We start from the raw sequence: 26028 nt of genomic DNA, 5'->3' as shown, positions 1-26028 counted from the left end.
TTGAGAAGGGGGAGCATGGGCCTGAGTTTCAGTGAACTCATGTGGATCATTTTATAGTTTGTTCTGTGCTTCGATGACTCTCCTGTTCATAACAAGCTAATAACCTCCTCAATCCTCACAGTGCTTCATGGAAACTAAGTAATTTTCCACAGGCTCACAAAGGAAGGCCAAGAACAAAATTCAGACCCTAGTGACTCTTCATTGGAAATGTTTTTGACAGAATCTAAGGATGAGAGCAAGCATAGAACTTCGAATTAGGCAGACTTTTTTGATCTTCTGATCTTAGGAAACAGACATTGTGTGTCTAAATTACAACTGTCTGTCATTCAGGGACTATTTAGTTAAGCATCTACGGTGTGCAACACCCTGGGAATCCATCAGTCTGCCAGCCTCCTCCTTTCTGCTTGTCACCTTGCTTCACCCTATTAGCTGAGCTCCAGTGGCTCAATGGTCTCATTAGACCTGTAAATGTTGACAAGGCCACCGAGGGACTGCCTGGGATTAGCACAAAAGGAGAAGCTGTTGTGTCCTTTTCAAGAGGGTCTCAGTGGGCCTTGCCGAATATAACTGATGACCTCAGCCTCTGTTTGTACTCAATCCTGACCTGAGGCTTCTTGCCTTGAGGCTGCTCAGGGGACCAGCATGGATTAAGTCTGGGAAGTGAGGCAGTTTTATAAGCCAAGGAGAAGGATGGCCAGACAGGGACCCTCTTGAGTGAAGGCTGGAGAGACAGGGCAGGGCCTCGGAGTGCTGAAGTGGGGTGACTTTGACCCACAGCTGTGGCTTATCAAGCCAGTGGCGATAGCAGCCTTCAGGTCCCTCTGCCAGGCTAGCCCCTTGGTGTCCTGGTTTGGCCTCATAGAGGGCAGGAATGGCTCCTCGTTCTCTGTATCTCAACCCCAATTTGTCAAGATCCTTGGCAAGTCAAGGTCCACCAGAAAAGCAAAGCCAGTAGGGGATACACACACTCTATATCTGTATGCATTATGCTAAGTCTCTTTAGTCGTGTCTGACTCTTTGCAACCCCATGGACTGTAGCCCACCAGGCTCCTCTGTCCATGGGATTTTCCAGGCAAGAATATTTCCCAGGGACTCCAGCTGTAGTGGGTTGCCATTTCCTACTCCAGGGGATCTTCCCGATCCAGGGATCAAAGCCATAATTCTTTCATCTCATGTGTTGGCAGGTGGGTTCTTTACCACCAGTGCCACCTGGAAGCCCCTATACCTGTATATGTGTGTACATATCCATAAAGAGATTTTTTCCAAGGAATTAATTCATATGATTATAGGGCCTGGCAAGTCTGAAAACGGAGGGGCAGGCTGGCAGGCTGAAAAAGACTCTCAGGAGCTGATGCTGCAGTCTTTTTCTTTTAATTAATTTTTATTGGAGGACAGTTGCTTTACAACGTTGCCTAAGTTTGTTGTTGTTCAGTCACTCAGTCATGTCCAACTCTTTATGACCTCATGGACTGTAGCCTGCTGGGCTCCTCTGTCCGTGGGGCTCTCCTGGCAAGAATCGTGGAGTATGTTGCCGTTTCCTTCTTCAGGAGATCTTCCTGGATCAGGGGTCAAATCTGCATCTCCCACACTGACAGGCAGATCCTTTACCACTGGGCCACCAGGAAGCTCTGCTTTAGCTTCTATACAGCAAAGTGAGTCAGTGACATATACATATATCCCCTCGTTTTTTAATTTCCTTCCCATATAGATCACAACAGAGCATCAGGTAGAGTTTCCTGTACTCTACAGAATTTCTCCTTTTTCTCTTCCAGGAAACTTCAGTTTTTGCTCTTAAGGACTTCAACTGATCACACAAGGCCCACCTACATTATTAAGGGTGATCTCCTTTACTTAAAGTCAACCAATGGTATTTGTTAATGCACATCTACAAAATGGCAAATAGATGGAGAAACAGTGGAAATAGTGGCAGACTTTATTTTTTGGGTTTCCAAAATCACTTTAGATGGTGACTGAAGCCATGAAATTAAAAGATGCTTACTCCTTGGGAGAAATGTTATGACTAACCTAGACAGCATATTAAAAAACAGAGACGTTACTTAAAGTCTAGTCAAGGCTATGGTTTTTCCAGTATTCATGTATGGATGTGAAAGTTGGACTATAAAGAAAGCTGAGTGCCAAGGAATTGATGCTTTTGAACTATGGTGTTGGAGAAGACTCTTGAGAGTCCCTTGGACTGCAAGAAGATCCAACCAGTCCATTCTAAAGGAGATCAGTCCTGGGTGTTCATTGGAAGGACTGATGTTGAAGCTGAAACTCCAATACTTTGGCCACCTGCTGCGAAGAACTGACTCATTTGAAAAGACCCTGATGCTGGGAAAGATTGAAGGTGGGAGGAGAAGGGGAAGACAGAGGATGAGATGGATGGATGGCATCACTGACTCAATGGGCATGAGTTTGAGTAAACTCCGGGAGTTGGTGTTGGACAGGGAGGCCTGGCGTGCTGCAGTCCATGGGGTCACAAGGAGTCAGACACGACTGAGCAATTGAACTGAACAGATCTACAAAATACCTCCACAGCAACCCCTAAGATTTATGCTTAATTAAATGATTAGATATATTGCCTAGCCAGGTTGGCACATAAAATTAACCATCACTTCTATCATATAGCTTGGCCCTGATCTCAGGACCAGAGTGTGTCAGAGGTGAAAGGAGAGGCCATTCTAACCTTCCTCCAAGTCCCTTGCTGGCTCAGGGGGAGCCTAAATTACACTCTCTCTTTGCAAATTGTTCACCTTCCCTTAGCTTTGTCCTTGGGAGAGGAGGCAGTCCTGAGCCCAGAAACGGTTCCAGCATCTGTCTTTCCCCAGGGATTTGCTTGAGCCTGTCCAAATGACCCCAGTGGTGAAGAACCCGCCTGCCAATGCAGGAGATATAAGAGACGTGGGTTTGATCCCTGGGTTGGGAAGATACCCTGGAGAAGGGACTGGTAACCCACTCCAATATTCTTGCCTGGAAAACCCCAAGGACAGAGGAGCCTGGATGACGATAGTCCATAGGGTCGCAAAGAGTCAGACATGACTGAAGCAATTTAGCACGTCTAGGAAGGGGATGTACTGAATGTCTATGTCGGAAATGGTGGAAGTCTTTCCTGGCACACAGGCAGGGGTTGACTTGAACTCTCTTGACTAGTTGATAATGAGTATTTACTAAAGGGCACTTAACTTCTAACGAATAGAATAGCCCTAAAGTTTATCATCAAACTGGTACACTTGGGAGAGTGAAGGGGACATATTAATCATTTGGGGCAGCAGATGTGAATAAGATGGTTTGGGAGCATATAAAAGACTGAATAACAACCATTATTATATTGTTCTTAAGAACTCATTAATGCAGAGTGGTCTTCCGTGTTCTGTAGATAATCAAGTTATCTACAATCAAGGTTAATCAAGTCAACAAATAATAAAAACAATTATGGTGTTGAGCTGTGTCTCCTCAAAGAGGTATCGAAGTCCTAGCCCCTGGCATCTGTGAAAGTGTTGGTCACTCAGTCATGTCCTACTCTTTGAGACCCCATGAACTGTAGCCTGCCAGGCTCCTCTGTCCATGGGATTTCCCAGGCAAGAATACTAGAGTGGGTAGCCATTCCCTTCTCCAGGGGATCTTCCCGACCCAGGGATCAAACTCTGGTCTCCTGCATTGCAGGTGAATTCTTTACCATCTGAGCCACCAGGGAAGCCCAGCATTGTGACTGGGATCTTATTTGGAAATAGGGCCTTTGCAGATGTAATTAGTCAAGATGGGGTTATCCCGGAATAGGGGGTGGGCCCTAAATCCAATGACTGGTCCCTTACAAGAAGGCCATGTGAAGACACAGAAACACCCAGAGGAGAAGCTGTATGATGACGAAACAGAGACTGAAGTGATGTGTCTATAAGTCAAGGAACTCCAGGGGTTGCTGGCTGTCACTGGAAGCCAGAAGAGAGTCAGAAACACATTTCCCTGAGTCTCTGGAAGGAACCAACCCATCCACACCTTGGTTTTCCCCATTTCCAGCCTTCAGAACCACAGGAGAATAAATTGCTGTCATTTTAGGTCACCTAACGTGTGGTACTTTCATACATAAGCCCTAGGAAACGAATCTGGGTACCTCCTATGTGCCAGGATCTGGTGGACGTGCCAGGGTTACATCAGGGACCTCCAGTCAACATGGCCCAATCCCATGAGGGCTCACAATATAGAGCTCTGTCCCTGGGACTTGGCACAAACTTCTGGTTTCTGTATATACAGCCAGACAATAATTGTTTCTGCATATTGATCAGACAACATGCTATTTTTGTTTAATACATGAAAGAAGTCATGCTAAGAAAAGTTGTGCCTATGAAAAAGCTGTCTGTCTTTTTCATAACTTAATAGTGCTACGTGGTACCCGCTGGTGAGTAGTTCAGAGTTGTGTTGCTGTGTAATGAACAGGAGTCTTGATGACTGATCCCCTTCAGATATTTTATTGGCCTTTCTGGAAAATGCTCTTGTTGGATTCAGTTGGATTGAGTTGGGAATCGGGACAAGCAGTAGAGAGGCTGGCCCTCGCTGATCATGTCTTGACCATCTGGACCATTACTCTGGCTGGTGGGCCAATCACTGTGGCTTATGGTTGGGCGTCCTAGACTGGCTGTTACAGAGGACATGAGTCAAGGTTCTGCTGTCCCGTATGGCCTGGCCAGTATCTGTTTGCATGTTTGGGCTCTTGTCCTGCTGCTGGCAACCAGCAGTGATGCTAGGAAAGCTCTTGACCTGTCTGGAAATCCATGTTCTCTCTTCCCTTGAAAATGGGAGGTTAAGGCATTGTCAGGGGGCAGGACGAGGATGCCCAGCATCAGGGCAGGGAGAGAGGTGGAGACGGCAAGGGTGGCTTAGAAAATGTTTCTCAGGTGATTTTGGTAAGCCCAGGTCCCCTCTTGAGTGGAGAACAGCTGGGTCACGTGGCATCTGGAACTTCTTCCAACCATAAAATTCCACAGTGGTTTCTCCTGGAGAGAACAATACTTCCACTGGACCTTCCAATCATATTTTTATTTTTTGTGGTGCTTAATCTCTTTCGGAATGTACTGAAATGAGAGAGCAGATTTTAGACTCATTTTCATGCTGGTTAAGCCAATGATTTAATCTAATTATTTTTACTCCTGTTTGGGACATGGGAGTGATGCTCTAAAACCTATCCATTTCAACTGTTGTCCTTGAAAAATATGCAATTCTTTGCAACATTATTTTAAACCATAGCATTGGAGGGAATCACGACTTTCCTTTTCTTTTTTTTTGCTTTTGGTTTCTGGCACATGGGTGATATCTAAAACACAGAAGTTGGAATGATAGAAATTTGAAGCTCTTTCAGTTACTCCTCAGACCGCCCGTCTAGCTTTCATAGTTTCAGCATAAACGTCAGGGCTTAGAATATGGGGTTATTTTTAACCAGGATAGAAAGTGAAGAGAGAATGGCATGCTTTGAGGCAATTTTTTTACTTTTGAAAAATTCAATTCACAGTTTCTATTCCCAAAAGGGAATACACTAATTAGGAGGTTTAAGAAAGATCAACATCTTATGGAAGCACATCTTTGTCCAACATGCTCCACCAGGAAGGATCGTGGCTCAGCACCCAGGCAGCAGTTTGGAAAACCAGGAACTGGGAAAGGAGACCAGCTAGCCACACCATCTCCTGGTCATCCTTGCAGGCAAAGCCCATCCTAGCAGCTCCTGGGTTCATGTCAGAAGAGAAGTGGAAGGCCAAATACTCATGACTCAGCAGGCATTTCCTGAATACCTACCTTGTGCATGGCAACCCACTCCAGTCTTCTTGCCTGGAGAATCCCATGGACAGAGGAGTCTGGTGGGCTTTGGTTTCCATGGGGGTCACAAAAGGTTGGACATGACTGAAGCGACTTTGCACACACACACAAACACATACCTTGTGCCAGGACCTGGCAGTTCACAGATGTGACCAGTGCAGCCAGAGTGGAGCAGACTGATGAAACTGTCAGGGCTGTACCACACAGGGCCTTGAAGACCTTGGGAGGGTTCTGGGCATTCATTCACAGAGGAGTTGAAAACCATGGAGGAGTTCTAAGTCATAGATGCATGTGAAAAAGCTTGTCTGACTGCTGTGTAGAAAACCTGAAGGAGCACATTGAGAATAGATGTGGGGAGGTCAGGCAGGAGGCGGAAGTGGTCCAGCCAGAGAGGATGCAGATGATGGAGATGAGAAAGCTGATGGACTCAAGAGCTGTTTTGGAAGTATGATTATGGAGAATTGGCCCAAAGAAGGCAAAATTAGCTTTTAGGGCAGTAAATAGAAACCATTCTCAACATTTTCAACAGAAAGGAATTTAATTCAGGGAATTAGGTTCTTACAAAATTGCAGGAAGGGCCAAAGAAGCAGGAATTGGAAACGGAATATTCAAATTCATGAACATCGTATGTTCAAATAGGGAAGTATAGGTATTATTGTCAGGACAGACATTCAACACTTGGGTCTCCAAACCTTTGGTTTCCAGAGGAAGTCTCTCTGCTTCTTTTCTGTCCTCTGAATCTGCCAGATTGGCAGAACATACTTCTTAATCAGAACCCTAGCTGCAAGGCTGTCCGGGCTCCACAGAATATGAAGTAGGACTAGTATATGTAACTATGCAGTGCATGGCTTGTACTCCCATACTTAGTGCCCTGGATGGGAAGGCTCATGGAAGGAAGTCAAAACGGATGCTGAGTGCCAACTGGCCTGTCCACCCATCACAGGGCATGAGGGAGGAGGAGGTCATCAAAGATGGCACCAGACCAGTATGAAGGGTGGGCCATTCACTGGGGGCAGGTTTAATGTATTTATAAGGTGACCAGGGAGGGATGTGCAGTTGCCAGCTGGGTATGTTAGGTCTTGAGCTCAGGAAAGACTGAGATCTGGAAGAACTCTACAGAGATCAGAAAATCAAAGCCAGGTCACCTGGTGAGTAGAGGGCTCAAGACAAAGCCCCTAGAACCCCAGCATTTGGGGTCCCACAGAGGAAGAGACCCTCTAAAGGATTGTGTGCACATGAAGACAGTGTGGGGTCAAAGAAACTAAGCGAGAATGTTGCAGAAAGGCGGGGTCATACAACTGTGTGGGAGACTCGGAGTGCATTTTGTTAAATGAAAGAAGCCAGACCCAAAAGACTGTATATTCCATGATTCCATTGATATGACATTGTAGAAGAGGCAACACATCAGAAGTTGGGGCTTGGAGAGGGCTTGACTATAAAAATGCCATACAAGGGAATTTAAGGGTGATGGAACTCTTCTGTCTCAGAGACCTGAGGATGCATAGAAGTGCATATCCCAATGAATGAATTTTACTGGACATAAGATGGATGGATGGATGGGTAGATAGATAACATATATATTCATTCACACCTTCATATATGTGTTCATTCACACATATAGGAAGTGGTCAGTTTTATTAAATGTTTCAAGGAAGTCAAGGAAGATGAGTGATAGGTTTCCCCCAGATCCATGGACTAATGGGTTAGACTTTGGTGTGGGTGGGCCCTGGGCTCTAAGTGGAATTGACCTAAGACAGGCGATATGCATTTCTCTTCTCAAGAGCATAACTTCTTTTTGTTGTTTTTTTTTTTAACTTTTTATTTTATATTGGAGTGTAGTCAATTAACAATGTTGTGATAGTTTTGGGTGCACAGCAAAGGGACTCAACTGTACGTATACACGTATCCCTTCTCCCTCATACTCCCCTCCCATTCAGGCTGCCCTAACCCTGAACAGAGTTCCCTGAGAGCACGACTTCTTCCCATGGCCCGCGGAGCTTCCAGAAGTACGGAGTCTGCTCCTTGGTTAAAGGAGACCTCAGTCCTGAGATGTGGGTAAAATGCTTAGGTGAAAATAGCCTGGCATCGGTTGGGCTCCCAGCCTGGGTTTTTCTCTCTCCTGTGTCAAACAGTGATTTTACAATTGCAGGTGACTCCTGTAGCTTCTCAGAGCCTCAATTTCCTCATCAACAAAACAGAAATAATGATCTTCTCAGGACTTGACAGGCAGATTAAAGAACTTTGGAGGTCAGTAACACAGCCTTCAAAATTTGACTCCAGAGAAAACCATAATTCAAAAAGACACATGTACCCAGTATTCATTGCAGCACTTTTTACAGTAGCCAGGACACGGAAGTAACCTAAATGCCATCAACAGGTGAATGGATAAAGAAATTGGGGTACACATATATATGATGGAATATTACTCAGGCATAAAAAGGAAGAAAACTGAGTCAGCTGTAGTGATGTGGATGAATCTAGAACCTGTCACAGAGTGAAGTAAGTCAGAAAAACAAATATCATACATTAATGCATATATATGGAATCTGGAAAAATGGCACTGATGAACCTATTTGCAGGGGAGGAGTAAAGATGCAGATGTAAAACACAGACTTGTGGACACAATGGGGGAAGGAGAGGTGGCATGAATTGAGAGGGTGGGATGAACTGAGAGGGTGGCGTTGACATATGCACTACCATGTGTAAAATAGATAGCTGTGGGAAGCACAGGGAGCTCAGCTCGGTGCTCTGTGATGACCTATAGGGATGGGATGGGGAGGGGACGGGGGAAGGCTCAAGAGAGAAGGGATATCGGTATACATATAGCTTATTCACTTCATTGCACAGCAGAAACTAACACAACATTCTAAAGCAATTATCCTCTGGTCAAGAAAAGAGAAACTTGACATGGGCATCACTCTCTGCACAGGCTTGCTGCCCTTCCCACCTCCTGCAGGTCAGTGACCCCTGGCTTCCCCGTGCCTCACTATCACAGCAAGCTTTACCGTCTCTCAATCATATGTTCACTTGTCCAATTCCCACCAGCCCCTTAAGAGCCCATCCTCAAGGCTCAGCACTTAGCCTGGTGCCTGACGCATAGTCAACTCTCAAGAAGCATGTATTGACTTGTACTCATTCAGGATCAGGGTGTTTGCCATCCTGCTAACCAGTCACTTGCTGAGTAGTTCTTGCTTTCTCCAGAAGTCTCATCGCCCTCCAAGGTGAGGAGCTGCCAGGCCTGAGGATGCTCATAGATGCATCAGGACTTCATCCACCTGCTCCCAGAGAGTCCAATGCCTGCTGTGTGGGGGCTCAGTAAATACTTGTTAAACAAATTCATACATTTTGCAGCTAGCAGCAATGTCAGCCAAAGTATAGAGCTTTGAAAGGGCAACATGAATTCAGGGTTTCTGAAATATAATGGCATCACCCATCTAACTGTGTGTGTCAACAAAAAAGGTCAGCTGTGCCCTAGGGGTCTGGTTTATGTTCGAGAACTTGGTAGCTTTTGGTGGGGAAGGGATGGCAGATGTCCCCTGGGGCCTTATGGTTTTCCCTCCAATGTTTGCAGGCATGCTAAGTTGCTTCAGTTCAGTTCAGTTCAGTCACTCAGTTGTGTCTGACTCTGCAACTCCATGAATTGCAGCACACCAGGCCTCCCTGTCCATCACCAACTCCTGGAGTTCACTCAAACTCACATCCATCGAGTCGGTGATGCCATTCAACCATCTCATCCTCTGTCGTCCCCTTCTCCTCCTGCCCCCAATCCCTCCCAGCATCAGAGTCTTTTCCAATGAGTCAACTCTTTGCATGAGGTGGCCAAAGTACTGGAGTTTCAGCTTTAGCATCATTCCTTCCAAAGAACACCCAGGGCTGATCTCCTTTAGAATGGATGGGTTGGATTTCCTTGCAGTCCAAGGGAGTCCCAAGAGTCTTCTCCAACACCACAGTTCAAAAGCATCAATTCTTCAGCTTCAGTCATGTCCAATTCTTTGCGACCCTGTGAACTGTAGCCTGCCAAGCTCCTCTATCCATGGGATTCTCCAGACAAGAATATTGGAATGGGTTGCCATGCCCTCCTCCAGGGGATCTTCCTGACCCAGGGATTGAACCCGAGTCTCCTATGTCTCCTGCATTGTCAGGCAGGTTCTTTACCACTAGTGCTACCTGGGAAGCCTGCGTAAAACTCTGGTGTTTAGGAAGGCAACTGACAGGAAAGACCTCTTGCCCTAGTCCCCCACCCCCACCCCCTGCACACAGTGGAGGGGGTGTCCAAAACCAAGAGTGATGGAGAAACCAATTATGGGCACTGAGGTCCACAGGAAAGAATTCTAAGAGAGGAGTTGGGAGTAGCTGCTGGGTCGCTGGCAGCTCCTCCACCCCCACCCCGCAGTGTGGACGGTGCTGGAATCGTCTTCGGTGTTCTGAGCTCCGCTCCACCTGCAGACACATCTCTTCCCCCTCCCCACACCCACCACCCCCAGATTTCTGTGGCTTAAAGGCTTAGGTGTGACCTCAAAAGCCGCTTGTGTGCACCCTGTTGATTCCTCCCTTCTCCCTGGTGGGGATTTCATCAGGTAGGGCAGCCGCAGCTCCCTCTCAGACATGCAGGCGTCCTGCCCTTGAACATGGCCGGGGGCTCATGATCCCAGCAAGCCCAAGAGAGGAGAAGAAGGTTTTCTCAGGAAGCAGGGATTAAACTGCACCTGCATTCAGGTCCTAATGTGGCCGGTCTAATCATGCTCACCCTTTGCCCCACTAAGCTGGCTTTGTCTTCTCTTTGATTTTCACAAGCCAAGGCTCGTCCTCTGGATCAGCGGGAACTGACCTGGTGTGGAGGGAGGAGTCTGTCCATCAGTGATCCTCAGAGTGATGGCAGCCTAGCTGGGCTAAGTGCCATGCATACATTATCTGTATCACTTAATCTTTACTGCAGTCTGGCAGGCAGGGTCTGTAGCATCCCCACTTACAGATGAGGTCACAGCCAGGAGGTGTTCAGTAACTTCCCAAGGTCATACAGGTTACAAAGAACAGAGGCACTCCCTGAAACCTGCAAGTTATCTGCTTCTGGAGACAAAGCCCCGAGCAGCTGCATAGGCTGCCTGCAGTTGAAAATTGTTGCTGTTGATGACAAAGGTGGGAGGGATGGAGTTCCTGCTATTAATACATTGGCTCTGTGGCCTCTACACTCCCCCCCTCCCCCATATGCCAGTTTCTAGAGGATTTGATTCTTGAATTGGGGAGTGGATGGGTCCCAGTTACCAGCTGCCAACTGGGGAGGGCAGAGTGACCATATCCCTGCTTGTAGCCTTAATATCCATGCCAGGGCATGCCGCACACAATAACAACTATTTCATCCCCTTGTGTGGTAGCAGATTGCCACAGAAGAAACGGAAAGGACAGAGAGGTTAAATGACTTGCCCAGGGTTCCACAAGCTGATGGGTAGTTGAATCAGGACCCAAGTCAAGTCTCCATGTCCTGGTACTGCGTGATTTCCATCTGTGTTAGAGGGTTTCCATGCTAAGTCCTGGCTTATGTGGTCCCTGAACAGATCATTTCCCTGCTGAGTCTTATTTGGAAAACAGGGACATTTGTGGCTGTGGTGCCTACCTCATGGGCTCGGGGTGTGTCCAGAAGACTTGGGTAGGTACAGAGGGTGATGGGTCATGAGCAGCTGGTGGCTCTGCCAGTTACTCTGTCTCTGCTGGCAGAACTCAGGCCATGATGGCATTTGCTCCCCTCCACAGCCCTCTAGCGTATGCACAGGGTCACAGAGCAAGGTGCTGCGGCTGAATCAGTAGAAGCCATTTCTCACCAAGGACAAGGTCATTTATAACCCACATCCCCCTCCCCACTGGAGCCCAGACGATATGTCCTTATAGCAGAAAGGCAGCCTCACTTGTTTCTAATTCTCAAAGAGTGCCCAGGATTGGATAAATCACCAGCTCACAAATCATTGGTTTGGAGAATCAAAAACTGACTCAAATTTTCATGGCAGAAATGTCTGTTTGATCTGCCCTTATATCCCAGACAGTTCCATTTCTCCTGGAAACAAGATCCCGGACACAAGAATGCCAAGTTTTTCTCTCTATAATTCTCCATCTCTGAGCCGAGCCTTGAAGCAGACTCCTGCCCTTGAACTGACAGCAGCAATTCTATTAAAGAAGTTTGATTACAGGGGAAAAAAGTGAAAGAATCTATATTTCATTAAATGCTGCTTATTTTAAAGTGGGAACATTTTCTGAATGTCTAGGGGAGCTAATAATGTTTTCTAGGTTTTATTGGGAGACTTATCTTAAAAAGCAGATTTTTTTTTCTGTTTTAAAGGAAAACCCATCACTTTTAGAGCCAAATTATATTCACAGAGGAGGGACTTTTATCCTGGAAGTTTATAATAAGCATTTGGGGCTTCCTAGGTGGCTCAGTGGGTAAACAATCCGCCTGCAATGCAGGAGACATGGGTTCGATCCCTGGGTTGGGAAGGCCCCCTGGAGAAGGAAATGGCAACCCACTCTAGTATTCTTGCCTGGGGAATTCCATAGACAGAGGAACCTGGTGAGCTACAGTACATGGGGTTGCAAAGAGTCAGACATGAGTGAGCAACTGAGCATGCACTTATAAGCATTTATTGAGTGTCCACTCTGAACCAGAAGAGGTATCATTCTAGGTATTTAAGAGTCTTGCAAGAGTAATGAAAACATTCTAACAGGATGAGATGATGTACATTGTCATTTTTGTTAATAAGTGAAAGTCGCTCAGTTGTGTCTGACTCTTTGCGACCCCATGGATTACACAGTCCATGGAATTCTCCAGGCCAGAATACTGGATCAGATCAGATCAGTCGCTCAGTCGTGTCCGACTCTTTGCGACCCCATGAATCACAGCACGCCAGGCCTCCCTGTCCCTCACCAACTCCCGGAGTTCACTCAGACTCACATCCATTGAGTCAGTGATGCCATCCAGCCATCTCATCCTCTGTCGTCCCCTTCTCCTCCTGCCCCCAATCCCTCCCAGCATCAGAGTCTTTTCCAATGAGTCAACTCTTCGCATGAGGTGGCCAAAGTACTGGAATGGGTAGCCTATTCCTTCTCCAGCGGATCTTCCCAACCCAGGAATTGAACCGGGGTCTTCTGCATTACAGGTGAATTCTTTACCAACTGAGCTTTGAGGGAAGCCCTTTTTGTTAATATAGGGTTGGCCAAAAAGTTCATTTGGGTTTTTCCAGAAACCCAAACATACCAGAAACATGGTATGGAAACACCTGAACGAACTTTTTGGCCAACCAAATATTTTAGCATTTTCAATTGACTGTTAAGGTCTATTGAGAACCTACTGTGTGCCATGACAGTGTGGATCAATGCCTTCCCGAAGCTTCCAGTATTCGATGAGGACCAGTGATGAGGATATGGGGATGTGGCAGTGTCTGATGGAGAACCTGCAGAAATGACATTGAAGGATACTTACCTATTGGTCACCCATTGGGGGCGGTTGTTTTTCAGTCGCTAAGTCATGTCCAATTCTTTGTGATCCCATAGACTGAAGCACACCAGGCTTCCCTGTCTTTCACTATCTCCCGGAGCTTGCTCAAACTCATGTCCATTGAGTCGGTGATGCCATCCAACCATCTCATTCTCTGCCGCCCTCTTCTCCTCCTGCCTTCAATCTTTCCCAGCATCAGGGTCTTTTCCAACAAGTCAACTCTTTGCATCAGGTGGCCAAAGTATTGGAACTTTAGCTTCAGCATCAGTCCTTCCAATGAATATTCAGGGTTGATTTCCTTTAGGATTGACTGGATGATGAGAAACAGTTCATCCTCCATTGCAGGTGAGCATTTTGAGGCCAAGAAGCAAATGAGTTGTTCAGACTACTTGGGCACGTCAGAGACAGAACCTGCTTCCTGAGTGTTTGATTCCCAAAGCAGAGGGCTCCCTGCCTCACGGGGCTCCCCCCACAGTCCAGAATGCCGTGAGCCCAGAGCACATGGTACCCACCCCACAGGGGCATTCTTGGGGCCAAAGATAGGTGCATGACATGGTGCTCAGTGACCTGAGATGCTGCATATACTGGTGGAAGCGTACCTGGCACTGGGGTGGACCTGAGAGGTCAGGAGACAAGGGTGGTCCTAGCCCTGCCTCCTCCCTTGTTCCAGCTTGGCTTCAGCTCCCCTTCCAGGGCTTACCTGGAGCCTCGCCTCCCATGAACCATTTTCCCTGCTCTGTGTGGTTCTGCTGAATGAGTGCTCAGCAGAGGACAGATTTTCCTGGTGCCCACAGTGCCATCCCCATCCCTGACAACATCACTTGACCTCTCTGGGATCTCCACTTCCCCACCAGGAGTGACAGATGTGTTGTGGGTGGGAGGAGAAGGTGGGAGAAAGGGCTGGCGGGTCCAGAGCGGAAGGTCTTTGCAAAGAGGCCATCTGTCCCTGAGCTCTGAAGCGACTCCAACCTCTCTTCCTGGAGCTGCTTCTCAGCTCTGACTTGACAGTGGTGAGGGAAGAGAATTCTAGAATCCTGGGATGAGGGTGCTGGTTTGAAGCTCGCCATGAGCTTGAAACACTTTAAGGCATGTGATTAAAGTTAATCTCACCATTTTACCAATGAAGAAACTGAGGCACAAGGAAGTTAAGGAACGTATCCCTGTTGACCCAGCCTGTAAATATTAGAGCTAAGACCTGAACTTGGCCATTGGAACTCACAGCCCACTCAGAGCAAGACAACTGTCTCCAGCCTCAGCAAGACTCTTGGTGGGGATTGTGTTCGTAACAGATCTGAGTGTGCGTTGAAGCCAGTTGGAAAGCTCTCTGGTAAGAATGTGATCAGAATTCTTTGACAGAATGAGGAACCATCCCCTGATTTTCCTCTTTGGCATCTTTCGATTTTTTAATGCTTTTTTTGGTAACAACTTTGTGCCAAGTCGCTTTTGTGGCCAACTCTTTGCGACCCCATGGACTGTAACCTGCCAGGCTCCTCCATCCATGGGATTCTCCAGGCGAGAATATTGAATAGGTTGCCATTTCCTCCAGGGGGTCTTCCGGACCCAGGGATTGAACCCGAGTTTCTTCAGTCTCCTGCATTGGCAGGAGGGTTCTTTACCACTAATACCACCTGGGGTCACAACTTTATTGAGATATAATTCACATACTATGTAGGTCATCTGTTTAAAACACAGAATTCAGTGGCCCTTCATATTTAGAATTGGGCAAGCATCACTGCAAACATCACCCCAGAAAGAAACGCAGTATCTCTTAGCTGTCATCCCCCAAACACCATACCCTCCAGCCTTGGGCAACCATTAATCTATCTCCATCTTTATAGATTGTCCTCTTCTGGACATTTTATATTAATGGAATCATATAATAAGTAGTCTTGTGACTGACTTCTTACAATTCTTTCACTTAGCAAAATGTTTTCAAGCATCCTCCATGTTGTAACATGTATCAGTACTTCTTTTTATCACCAAATACTATTCCATTTGTATGGATGTATCACGCTTTATCCTCTCATCAGTTGGTAGATGTTTGGGTTGTTTCTGCATTTTGGTTATTATGAATAATACCACTATGAACATTCATGTACAGGTTTTGTGTGAACGTATGTTTTCCATTTCCCCTGGGAAGATACTTGGGAGTAAAATTGCGGGTCAAACTCTCTGTTTAATCTTTTTAGGAACTGCTAGACTGTTTTCCAAAGAGACTGCACTGTTTTACATCCCTACTAGTAATGTATGAGGGTTCCAGCCTCCTTGCCAACACTAGTTTTTATCTGTCTTTTTGTTTATAGCCATCCTAGTGGTTGTGATGTGTTTCATGCTCTCTTTTTTTAATTGCAAGGGATATACAAACCATGGTCAACTCTAAGGTACTAGAATATCTGGATAATCTATATCCAGCAATGTTTTCCTAAGAGCTCAGATCTGCCACAGAGGAGAAATAGCCAGCCTCTCCCCAGGTCCAACACCAGGGGCCTCCACAGTTCCATGGCCAAGCCCTAGGGACACTCCGTGATAACTAACACCTTACCCTGTCCTCTTGTCTTCCAGCAATTCACGAGTTCCCCACAGACCTGTTCTCCAACAACGAGCGACAGCACGGGGCCGTCCTGCTGCATATTCTTGGTGTAAGTGGCCCTCTTGGGGTGGGACATCCCTCAGTTTCCGGCAGGGGGAGCCTGTCTGCAGAGCACAAGGTGTCAGAGATCTCACCGTGTTCTTATAAGAGCCCTCTGAGAACAGGTCCTGGACGTGTTTTAACCGCAAAGAAATGAAGTGTTAAGGATGTGAAGTGACTTGCTCAGTGTCGCACAGTGAATGGCCCCAGAGCCAGGACAAAGATTCACGTCTTCTTGTGCCTCCTTTTCTGCTTTTTATAAAATGGGAGTGATGGCATCTCTTTCCCAGATGTGTAAATACAAGCGAACATGGGTCACATCCTTCAGACATAGCAGGGAATGGGATAATGCTCTCCAGGACTCCCCCCCACCATGTTCTACCATCCTGACATAACTGCTGTTTGAGACTTTGGTGCCCTTCTTCTCAAAATTCCTCGGTATTAAATGAGCCTGGTGAGCAGCGGCAGAGTTTGAGTAGCAGTTCAAAAAGGCATAGTGGGCTCAAACCTAAATGATAGGTAATAATTGCTCTTCTCTGCATGCGAACTACAGCCCACAGCCATTGTCCATACTTATAAATGAAGTTTTATTGGAACACAGCCATTCTCATTCATTTGTATATCATCTGTGGCTGCTTTTCTGCTTCACTGGCCGACCTGAGTAGTTGTGACAAAGACTCTGGGGTCCACAAAGCCAAAAAAGATCTTCTGTCTGTCTCTTTGTAGAAAAAGTTTGCCGGCCTCGTCATCTGATGCAGGGAAATGAAAGCGCTTAGGGTTTAATTTTCTACTTTGGATCTACCACAGCAAATGTTCCTCCTGATGTGGTTCCCTGACCGCTCAGCACCATCTGCTTCTATATTTAAACTCAACCAAGTATTCATCTTTGCAAGAGATAATTAAGCAAGGGAAAGCTGGGATTCTCACATAGATAGTAGCCACCTGAGAATAAGGGGTGAGTGAAGTTTTAATTAACAGGATAAACCATTAATGAAAATGAAGATTGTAGGCAAATTTCAAGTGACAGTCTTGTGTATTATTTCTCAAAGGGAGTTATTATCTTTCTAGTTTCTCTGGCTTTCCCCTGCCCTCCCCATTCACTGAGGGGATGTGGATTTGACCAGTTAGTCCCACAATCTGTCCCTCTGCCTCACCAATGTCTTGTCAAAGCCTTTTTTTCTGAACTTGAGAGGTCCTCGGGAATTTTGCAGGAACCCTTTTAGAGCACGCACTACCCAACTACATCTGGAAAACAAACTCCAGCCCACTTCCTGTGTTTATAAATAAAGTTTTATTGGTAGGCAACCACCCTCATGTCCATGGCTGCTCTTCTTCTACAGCAGAAGAGTTATGACAGGCTGTATGGCCTGTAAAGACTCATCAGACACTTTAAGAAAAACTTTGCTGAGCCCTTCTTTAGAGCGAGAAAAAACTTGAGCTTTGGAGCCAGGTTTTGTCTGTAGCACTAAGAAGCTTCTCAGAACTTCCCGCCCAAGTGAAGGAAATAGTGGTGCCATCTTGGCCCCCTTTTCTCTCCAGTGTTTCTGAGACGTCAGGGGAACCAGAGGCTCTTTGCCTGGGAAATGCTGTAGGGGCAAATTTCTGAGGGTATGAATTTAGGTTGGGATCCTGAGATTTGTAGCAGTGTCTCCTGTCTCTCTCTCTCTCTCCATGTTCCCCATACCCCCGGTATTTGTTTCTTTTTGCTTCCCCCCAAATGATAATGAGTCAAATTCAGGGATAGCCACACCTGGACTCCAGCACACATTTGCCTTGGATGCTGTGGTCACAGTTGAATAGATCTCCCACTTTATTGGTGGGCTTCCCTGACAGCTCGGTGGGTAAAGAATTCACCTGCCGATGCAGGAGGCACAAGAGACATGGATTCGACCCTTGGGTCGGGAAGATCCCCTGGAGTAGGGAATGGAAACCTACTCTAGTATTTTTGCTTGGAAAATTCCATGGACAGAGGAGCCTGGAGGGCTACAGTCTATGGGGTCGCAAAGAGTCAGACACAACTGACCGACTGAGCATGCCTGCATGCATGCAATTAATTGTAAAGTTGTTGGAATATCACACCATTTTAGCTGAAGCAGCCCAGCCTTTCCCTCTTTTGTGAATAGGGCATTCATCTCGCGTTTTCTCTGAAGGAAAAAATGGCTTCCTCCAGTGCTCAGCATAAAATCCCATCTCCTTTCCACAGATTCTGGTCCTTGCCGCTCCCTCCAACCTCACCTTAGTCGTTTTCCACTTTACTTTCAATCTGTTCTGCCTGCACCAATGTCCTTGCTGTTTTTCAAATGCATCGAACACACTCCTGCCTCAGGACCTTTTCACATGCTGCTTCCTAGCCATTATAGATACTTTATTTGCCTATTTGTCCCCCACAAAGAGGCAGAGGCTTTTCCTGGCATCCTTTTCACCTTATCCCTCATGGCTAGAATAGTACCTGGCATATAAGATGAGCTCAGTAAAGTCATTTGGGTGGACAGGTCAGAGAGGAGTTCTGCAGATAACGTCATCTAAAAACTACTGATCTGTTGTTGCTCTGTCATCAAACAGAAGAAAATGAGACTTGGAGACATGACTTACCCAAAATCACAAGGCAAAAAATTCCCAGGATTAGCCCTAGAATCTGGATTCTGTCCCATGAACCTCCCAATGTTCAGTGGCTCATGTATTTTAACCTGGACCAACATCAAGCAGCAACCCAGGAAATGCTGGGTCTCAAGTTGTCTGTTTTGACAGGAGGTGGGCAGTTGGTGACAGGAAATGATGCCTTTGCTAAAACTCAAAGAGGGGAAATCAGGATGATGATTATTTTAAACTCTTAAGGTGATGGTTTTAAATGCTTTCCTTCTCAGCCCTTGAGGTTTGGATCTTGCCTGTCGAGGGCCTACTTGTGTGTTGGAGAGAGAGGGTTGCTTGTTTAAGAAGAGAGGAAGGGACACAGGACTCTGTGGACTGACTTTTAGTCCCCTCTGATGCTCAGCGGGTTATTTCTCCTGTCTGGGTCCCATCTGCCAGTGAGGGGATTGAGGAGAAGCACACCCCAGTGGTGCTGGAGTTTTCCTAACCCAAGCAGGCTGGTTTGGAGCACGATGGATTCCTGGCCATGCCCACTGCTGGCGGGAGTCCTGGCTGATGCTGTCCCCCTGTTTCCTTTGCAGGCTCTGTACATGTTCTACGCCTTGGCCATAGTGTGTGATGACTTCTTTGTTCCGTCTCTAGAGAAGATCTGCGAGGTGCGTGGGAAGGACTTAGGACCTTTGGCAAAGCCTGGGTCGGGGGCTGGGGGTGACTGACACTTGGCATATCAGTACCAGGCCAAGAAGTGGGGAACACTCTGGCAATGAAGGTTGTCAGGCCAAGTACTTGGCATGGCTAATGCAAAGCCTCGCTCTGAAGTTCCAGATTACAATTAGGGGGTGGTGTCTTCCCCCAGAGCTTAGCAGAAGAAAATGCTCCCCCAGTGAAATGATTACCCAGGACCTCTGGCTTCATAGCACGTGCTGGTAGTCAAGCCAAAGCTGGTTAATTAGCAAGCATTTGCCAAAACCAGCTGCAAGTGACAGGTACCAGGTGGGGCTCTGTGTCCCCAGGGAAGATGCTGAGCTGCAATGGCAGGGAATGCCTTTGGTCCTAACCTTTGCAGCCTGACATTGTCTCCTTTTAATTCTTTTATTAAGTTTTCCCAGTCCTGCCCCCTCCTCCCTCAGCTTCTAGCCAAGGAAGGAAAACTGTCTCTGTTTTTAGCATCTGCTGTGTTCAGACTGGGGGCTTCCCAGGTGGCGCTAGTGGTAAAGAACCTGCCTGCCAATGCAGGAGACACAAGAGATGTGGGTTCAATCCCTGGGCTCGGAAGATCCCCTGGAGAGAGGGCACGGCAACCCACTCCAGTATCCTTGCCTGGAGAATCCCATGGGCAGAGGAACTTGGCAGGCTTCAGTCCATAGGGTCACACACAGTCGGGCAAGACTGAAGCAACTTAACACACGTGCACAAGTACAGACTGATCTGGGTGTCACTGCACTTTATCCACTTGAAGTCTCCCAGCTATTTGAAGCCATACTGTCATTGGGACATTTGCAGGTTGGACATGGATTGTTAGGGGTGGGCACATCCCCATTACTTGAGCTCCAGGAGGACTGGCTGCTTTTGACCTAGTTCACTAAGTGGTGAGTGACCTGGCAAAAGTGTGCAAAGGCCCTGCCTTCCCCTTGCTCCACACTTGACCTCTCACCCCACTCAGATCAAACCATATGCTCTTCTCCAAGACACCTGTCAGTGAGAGAACTGAGCCAGAGGAGGAACAGAATCAGGAAATGGCTGCTGGGATGTCAGGGTTGAATGTTCAACCTAGAGGCAGCCCTGGGGTGGTGGGCTATCACTTCTTCAGAGGAGACCCTCAGGAAAAACAGTCAACTGGTCTTTCCAGAATATACACCCCAGAATATATTGTGGGTCGCAGCCACAAGATTGGGTCCCCTGCCCGCTTTGGGGTGACAGAAGCCCATAGACCCAGGACCACATTCAGTGGAGATGCTAGACAAGGTTACCCATCTCCCTAAAAACACAGAGGTGAGCAAGGGTGATGGTCCTGGCTTAATAGGGAAGACTGATGGAAGGGACCTAGTGAGAGCCATCAAAAGTACTGAGGATTCAGAAGGAGGGAGGGAGCATCTCTGGGGAGAAACCGAGGAAAGCTTCATGGAGGAGGTAGCATTTGGCCCAGGCTTTGGAAAGTGAGAAGTTGCACCAGCTGAGTGGAAGGAGGTCATTCCAGAGGGAAGGAGTGACCCAGGCAGAGGCAGGAAGGAGGCAGGACAGCATATAGCATGGTTTGGATTCTGCTAAAATCTATCATAGGTGCTTTGATGGCCGAACCTCTGTGATACCTTCTCTTTGGCAGGGCTAGGATGGGTGGGCTTCTGCATGGGGGGGGTCAATGCTATGCCCCCATCCCATTTTCCACCAAACCCACAGCTCCAACCCCTCTGAGGACTCCTTCCGTAGCAAGCTTACTGAGGAGGTTGTACTGGCCCAGGGAATGGATTCCTCAGTGGCTTCAGAACCCAGGCTCCCCAGAAATGCTTTGGGAGGTGGGGGCTGGAGGAGACCAAGTCTTGCTCTGAGCCAGTATTCCCAGAGCCCTTCTAAGGACCATAGCCGGGCACCTTTAAGTTGGCATTCAGGGGGACCCAGAATTTCCATGGTTTTCCCAAGTACCCAAAGCCCCCAGCCCCAAATTCCAGATCAGAGGATGGGCCTCTGTGTCCAGAACGTGGTCTCACCAAGCAGAGTGGGCCTAGATAGTTCTAGCCCTGTCCGAGGGCTTGGCAGAAGAAAATGCTCCCCCAGTGAAATTATTACCCAGGACCGACTCAACTCTCGGGACAGGAGGTGAGGTCTATTCCAGTGGGCAGCCAGGTGTCCAGCCTGCCATTGGGAAGGCCTTCTGCAATGCAGGGGCCAGGCTATGCACCTGAGTTTGCCACATCCCACAACCTGATGTATGGATGTTCACATGGTACCCAAGATCTGCATGAGCATCAGAAGTGACAGGAGCTAGACTAGCGGACTCCCCGATGATCCCCAGCTCCTGTTCCAGGCATCCAAAGATGAAAAGGACCCATCTTGTCATCCACTGGGGGAAACATGCACGTGGACCTCAGATCCTCACTGCATGAGTCATGTTTCGGCTTCTGTTCCCTGGGGGAGTGGATGACTCGTGGTGGCCCTTTTGAAAAGTCTTCATCAAAGAGAGACTATTTAAGCATTCAGACAATGAACAAAAATTGACAGATGGGGGAGGGGGAGAGGGGACTCTGAGGTGAGCGAACATCAGGCAGAGTGGAGGAGGGCATATGCTTGGGATGAGCGAAGAGAGGCCACCAGCCCTGAAGCTTGACTCTGGCTGCGGGGCTGTGCCCCGCGCTCTCCATAAGTGCCCAGTAGGCACGCTTACTGCACCCGCAGTACAGCCTGAGGGTCTGCGGTCACTTCTGTTTCAGAAACTCCATCTGAGCGAAGATGTGGCTGGAGCCACCTTCATGGCTGCAGGAAGCTCAACACCAGAGCTGTTTGCCTCTGTTATTGGTAAGAAATCCTATCAGCTTGAGACATGGGATATAGGAAGAACCCAGGTTGGGTGCCCAGACTCTTGTGGGCATGTTTTTTCAGCTCTGAGTGTCAGTTTTCTCATCTGTAAAATGGGAGACGTGGAGAGAAAGTGAATTACTCCACTCCTGGGGTGTGGAGTGGAGTAGAGTACTCACAGGTATGGGGTTTTTTTTGAGGTGATGAAAACGTTCTAAAATTAGATTGCAGTGATGATTGTATAATTCTGACTATACCAGAAAATGCTAAAGTGATATTTTAAATGGGTGAATTTTACAGCATGTGAATTATCAATAAAGCTGTTCCCAAAAATGGGAGGATTGGTGTAGCGGGTCCCTAAGGACTCTTCCACCTCTGGTTTTGTCATTCTCACCAGCATCTCGGGTGTTCCCTGGTAGTAAGAACAAGTCCTGTCCATTCATGGGGTGGGGGACACGGAACCAGCCAGGGTCTGAGGAAAGGGCAGGCCTGGGCTTGCACATGAGGTTTGTGCCTCTTTCTTCCCAGGCGTGTTCATCACCCACGGAGATGTTGGGGTTGGAACCATCGTGGGCTCTGCTGTGTTCAACATCCTGTGTATAATCGGAGTTTGTGGATTATTTGCAGGGCAGGTCAGTGGTGTCTCTCTTCTCATGAAATGACATAGGGATAGCATGGGAGAGACCCAAGGCCCATCCTTAGCCATGCCTGTAACTCCCTGTGGCTTTGAGTGGGGGTGTCCCCTCCAAGCCCCTTTCCTTGCGTGTAACAGGGGTGTCCTGTGTTCCTTCCACCCATGGGTCTGAGAGCAGAAAGAGCGTCAGCTGCCTCCTTGGCTATTCTCGGGGGTGGGTTGTGGGGTGTTTGTTTGACAGCAGTAAATATTTAAGAAGCATTTCCTGTAACCCTGACCATGAGCTAGACTCTGGACTTACTTGGGGCCTGTCTTCTGCTTCCCTATGGGTGCATGAAGCTGGCTTGTTGATTTCCTATCACATCTTCCTGATCCTTGGAGCCACAGGGGGACATTAGACTTGACCTCAGAGAGTCGGGCTCATGGAAAGCTCTTTCTGGCCAGGGAGGTAGAGGGAGGCAGCCAGTCACCCCCAGAAAGTTCTAGCGCTGAGAGAAGAGTGAGTGTCTCTGGCCTCCCCCAGCCACATGGCTTCTCCTGGGATACGTGCCATGTGGTCACCGTGAAGGAGCAGGGGGCAGCTTTGCCATTACTTATGAATGTGAACACACTGTCCTTCTGTCCCCAAATATGACCAAGAGAGCAAGGTGGCCTGGAGCAGCCAGACATGCTGCGGTCCTGGTGGACAGTTAAGATGAGCTCCGAGGGCATGTGTCTGCAGCTGCAGGGGTCTGGGAGTAATGGGACACCCTCCAGCTGGTGACGCTAATGGCCCTTTGCTCGGCAGGTGGTCCGTCTGACGTGGTGGGCCGTGTGCCGAGACTCCGTGTACTATACCCTGTCTGTCATCGTGCTCATTGCCGTGAGTTAACACACCCTCCCCCACCCCACTGTCCTGTCCCTGGCACTATGACCAGAGAACCCACGGCGCCCCGCCCTGGGGTGTGCTGGCCACTCACTGTGGTCAAGTTGACCTATTCCCCTCCACGGTGCTTCTCTGTCCCAAAAACCTCATACCCAATGCCTTGGTTATCAAGCACATCCAGGTACCACCTTGAGGGCAGAAAGCCCTTGAAAAAGCTAAAGCAGGCATCATATGGTTGATGCAGTTAAGCTTAAGAATGTGCTCATCAGAGGCCTTCAGATCCTCACTTAGAGCCAGTTTCCCAAGGAGCAGAGTTTCTGGTTTCCTAGCTCACTGCAGAGCTGGGAAGAGAGAGACCAGCTGGGAGCCCTCAGGGTAGGCAGCTGGGAGCAAGGATGTGGGCAGAAAAGGCAGAGGGCCTGAAACAGGGACCCCTGAGGGCTGGGGTGACATCCTACATACCACGTGACAGTGACACAGCAGTGAAGCCCGTGGCACAGTTTACTGCCGAGGACCGTGTCACCCACAGGGGAGCAGTTTCCGTCCAAAAGGCGCTTTCAAGTGACTGCATGAGGGCAGGTCACATCAAGAGGGCAGATGCATGGGGCATGCCCAGATCTCAGAGTATGAAATGTGTTCTAGAATAGTTCTCCACCTAAGGACGTCTAGAGCCAACTGGATTTGATAACCATGATCTTTGTATTAGTTAGCTGTTGCCATGTAACAAATTTCCCTCAGTACTCAGCAGCTTAAGACAGCAAACTTTTATTGCCCCCTTTTTCTATGGATCAAATCCGGGAGTGGCTTAGCCAAGTCCTCTGGCTGAGGATCTCTCATCTGTGTACTCACCGGCCAGAATACAGTTATGTCAAGGCTCCCCTGGGCAACAATCTGCTTTCAAGATCCCTCATGAGGCGGTGGGCAGGCCTCAGGCTTGTCCATAGAACAGCTCACATCACTGGGGACTGCTTCCCCTCCCAGCAAGGGCGAGGAGGTGCCGAGATGGAAGCCACAGTCTGTTTGTAACCGAATCTCGGATGTGACAACCCTCACTTTTGCCATATTCTGTTAGGAGCAGATCCCTAAGATCAGGCCACATGCCAAGGGGAGCTTGAATGTCAGGTATCTGAGAGACTGCCCACCACACTCCCAAAAATGAAAGTTAGAGGTAAAACAATTTACCTATATATGATTTTGCCAAATCAGCATAATGCCCAAAAGCATATCATAAAAGACAAAAGTAATGTGTAATAAAAGAATACATCTAGTGTGTAACTGTTTGGGCAGGAAGATGCTGGAACGCTAAGTGATGTAATCTGTTGCCCTCACACAGGAAGTCTCCAGGCCCTCTGGCTGCCAGTGCAGGCTGATATGCTGGACTGGCCACCCCGTGAGTGGTGTTGACATTGATGATGGAATTTTCTGAAATTGTGAATGACTCCTGATAAAATCCTAAACTGAGCCAAGTACAGTCATCCCTCTCCACTTGCGTGATAGCTAACTCACTAGAAAATTAAGTATTTATTAAAACTGTGTAAAAATACTTTGATTTATAAAATGAAGTTAAGTTCAAGGCTCAGGTCATTTTTTTTGCTGCTGGCTTAAATATCTAGCAGGACACATAAGATGTGTGTCAAATATGGATAACTCCTCTGGGAGAAACATTTTACATGTTCGAGACTGACTGGTGTCCCTGGTCTTCATCCTCTAAATGCCAGTAGCCTTCCACTGGGTGATAAAAAACTGACACTGTCCCCATACGTGTCCCCCAAGTTCCCCAGATGGTGATCAGGCTCCCCTCTGCCTCTTCCTCAGAGCCTTGAGTCTGGGGAGCCTCAGAGCAGTGCCCAGCCAGGATGACCCAGTCCGAGTGGCTTCCCAAAGCAGATCCTGTGTGTGCTGCCCACCTGACAACCAGCAGAGGGTGCAGTGGGCCCAAATCCAGACTGCAGCCCGTGGCCTGTCCTGGCATCGTGTGTAGGGACCCCGATGTCTCCAAGATCTGATTGGTGGGGCATAGCCCCCTCCTGTGTGCACTGGGCCTGGCCGGGGCAGTTACAGGATGCCTCCCAGGACCACAAAGGCATCATTTGTCTGCATCCCACATAGGGGATGCTGGGTGGAGTTGTTGGGCAATGTCAGTGCCCTCTTATGAAGCTATGGCAACCTCACCATCACCCTCGGCCTCCCTTCAAGTGGTACAAGTGGGTCCTTTGTCCTCAGAGCTTCCAAAGGGCTTATTCTTTATTTTTAAGACAATGACACCCTTTCCTCCCCACCCACCCCACCCTACCCCATCCTACCCCACACAGAAGTACCAAAGATGGAGGGAGAGAGGGATAGATAGATAGATAGATATGCAGGCACAAACATACATACAGAGATACCTTTTCAGTTTTTAAGATTCTTGATTTCAGCAACCCTATTCCATTAATGAGGGCAGACCCCTGCAGATGGGCCCCTATGGCTACTTGGATTATCAGAAGGCCAGACCAATTCTCTTTGGAGACCCACACTAG

At 47.9% G+C, this 26028-nt stretch overlaps 1 protein-coding gene across 3 annotated transcripts in view; it reads left to right on the top strand.

Moving 5' to 3' along the window:
- The window catches only part of SLC24A4 (solute carrier family 24 member 4), a 188267-nt gene that overhangs the window by 114689 nt on the left and 47550 nt on the right, over window positions 1–26028 (top strand). For all 3 annotated transcript variants that reach the window (XM_044932850.1, XM_006071249.3, XM_006071250.3), the window contains exons 3-7: window positions 15845–15921; window positions 19082–19156; window positions 21926–22010; window positions 22539–22642; window positions 23432–23506. In XM_044932850.1, coding sequence (XP_044788785.1) covers window positions 15845–15921; window positions 19082–19156; window positions 21926–22010; window positions 22539–22642; window positions 23432–23506 — 416 coding nt within the window. The remainder of the gene's footprint in view (window positions 1–15844; window positions 15922–19081; window positions 19157–21925; window positions 22011–22538; window positions 22643–23431; window positions 23507–26028) is intronic.

The sequence above is a fragment of the Bubalus bubalis genome, chromosome 20 (genome assembly GCF_019923935.1).
Source record: "Bubalus bubalis isolate 160015118507 breed Murrah chromosome 20, NDDB_SH_1, whole genome shotgun sequence".
NCBI lineage: Eukaryota > Metazoa > Chordata > Mammalia > Artiodactyla > Bovidae > Bubalus > Bubalus bubalis.
Note: the sequence above shows the minus strand (reverse complement) of the source record. Positions and strands in the feature narration are given on the sequence as shown.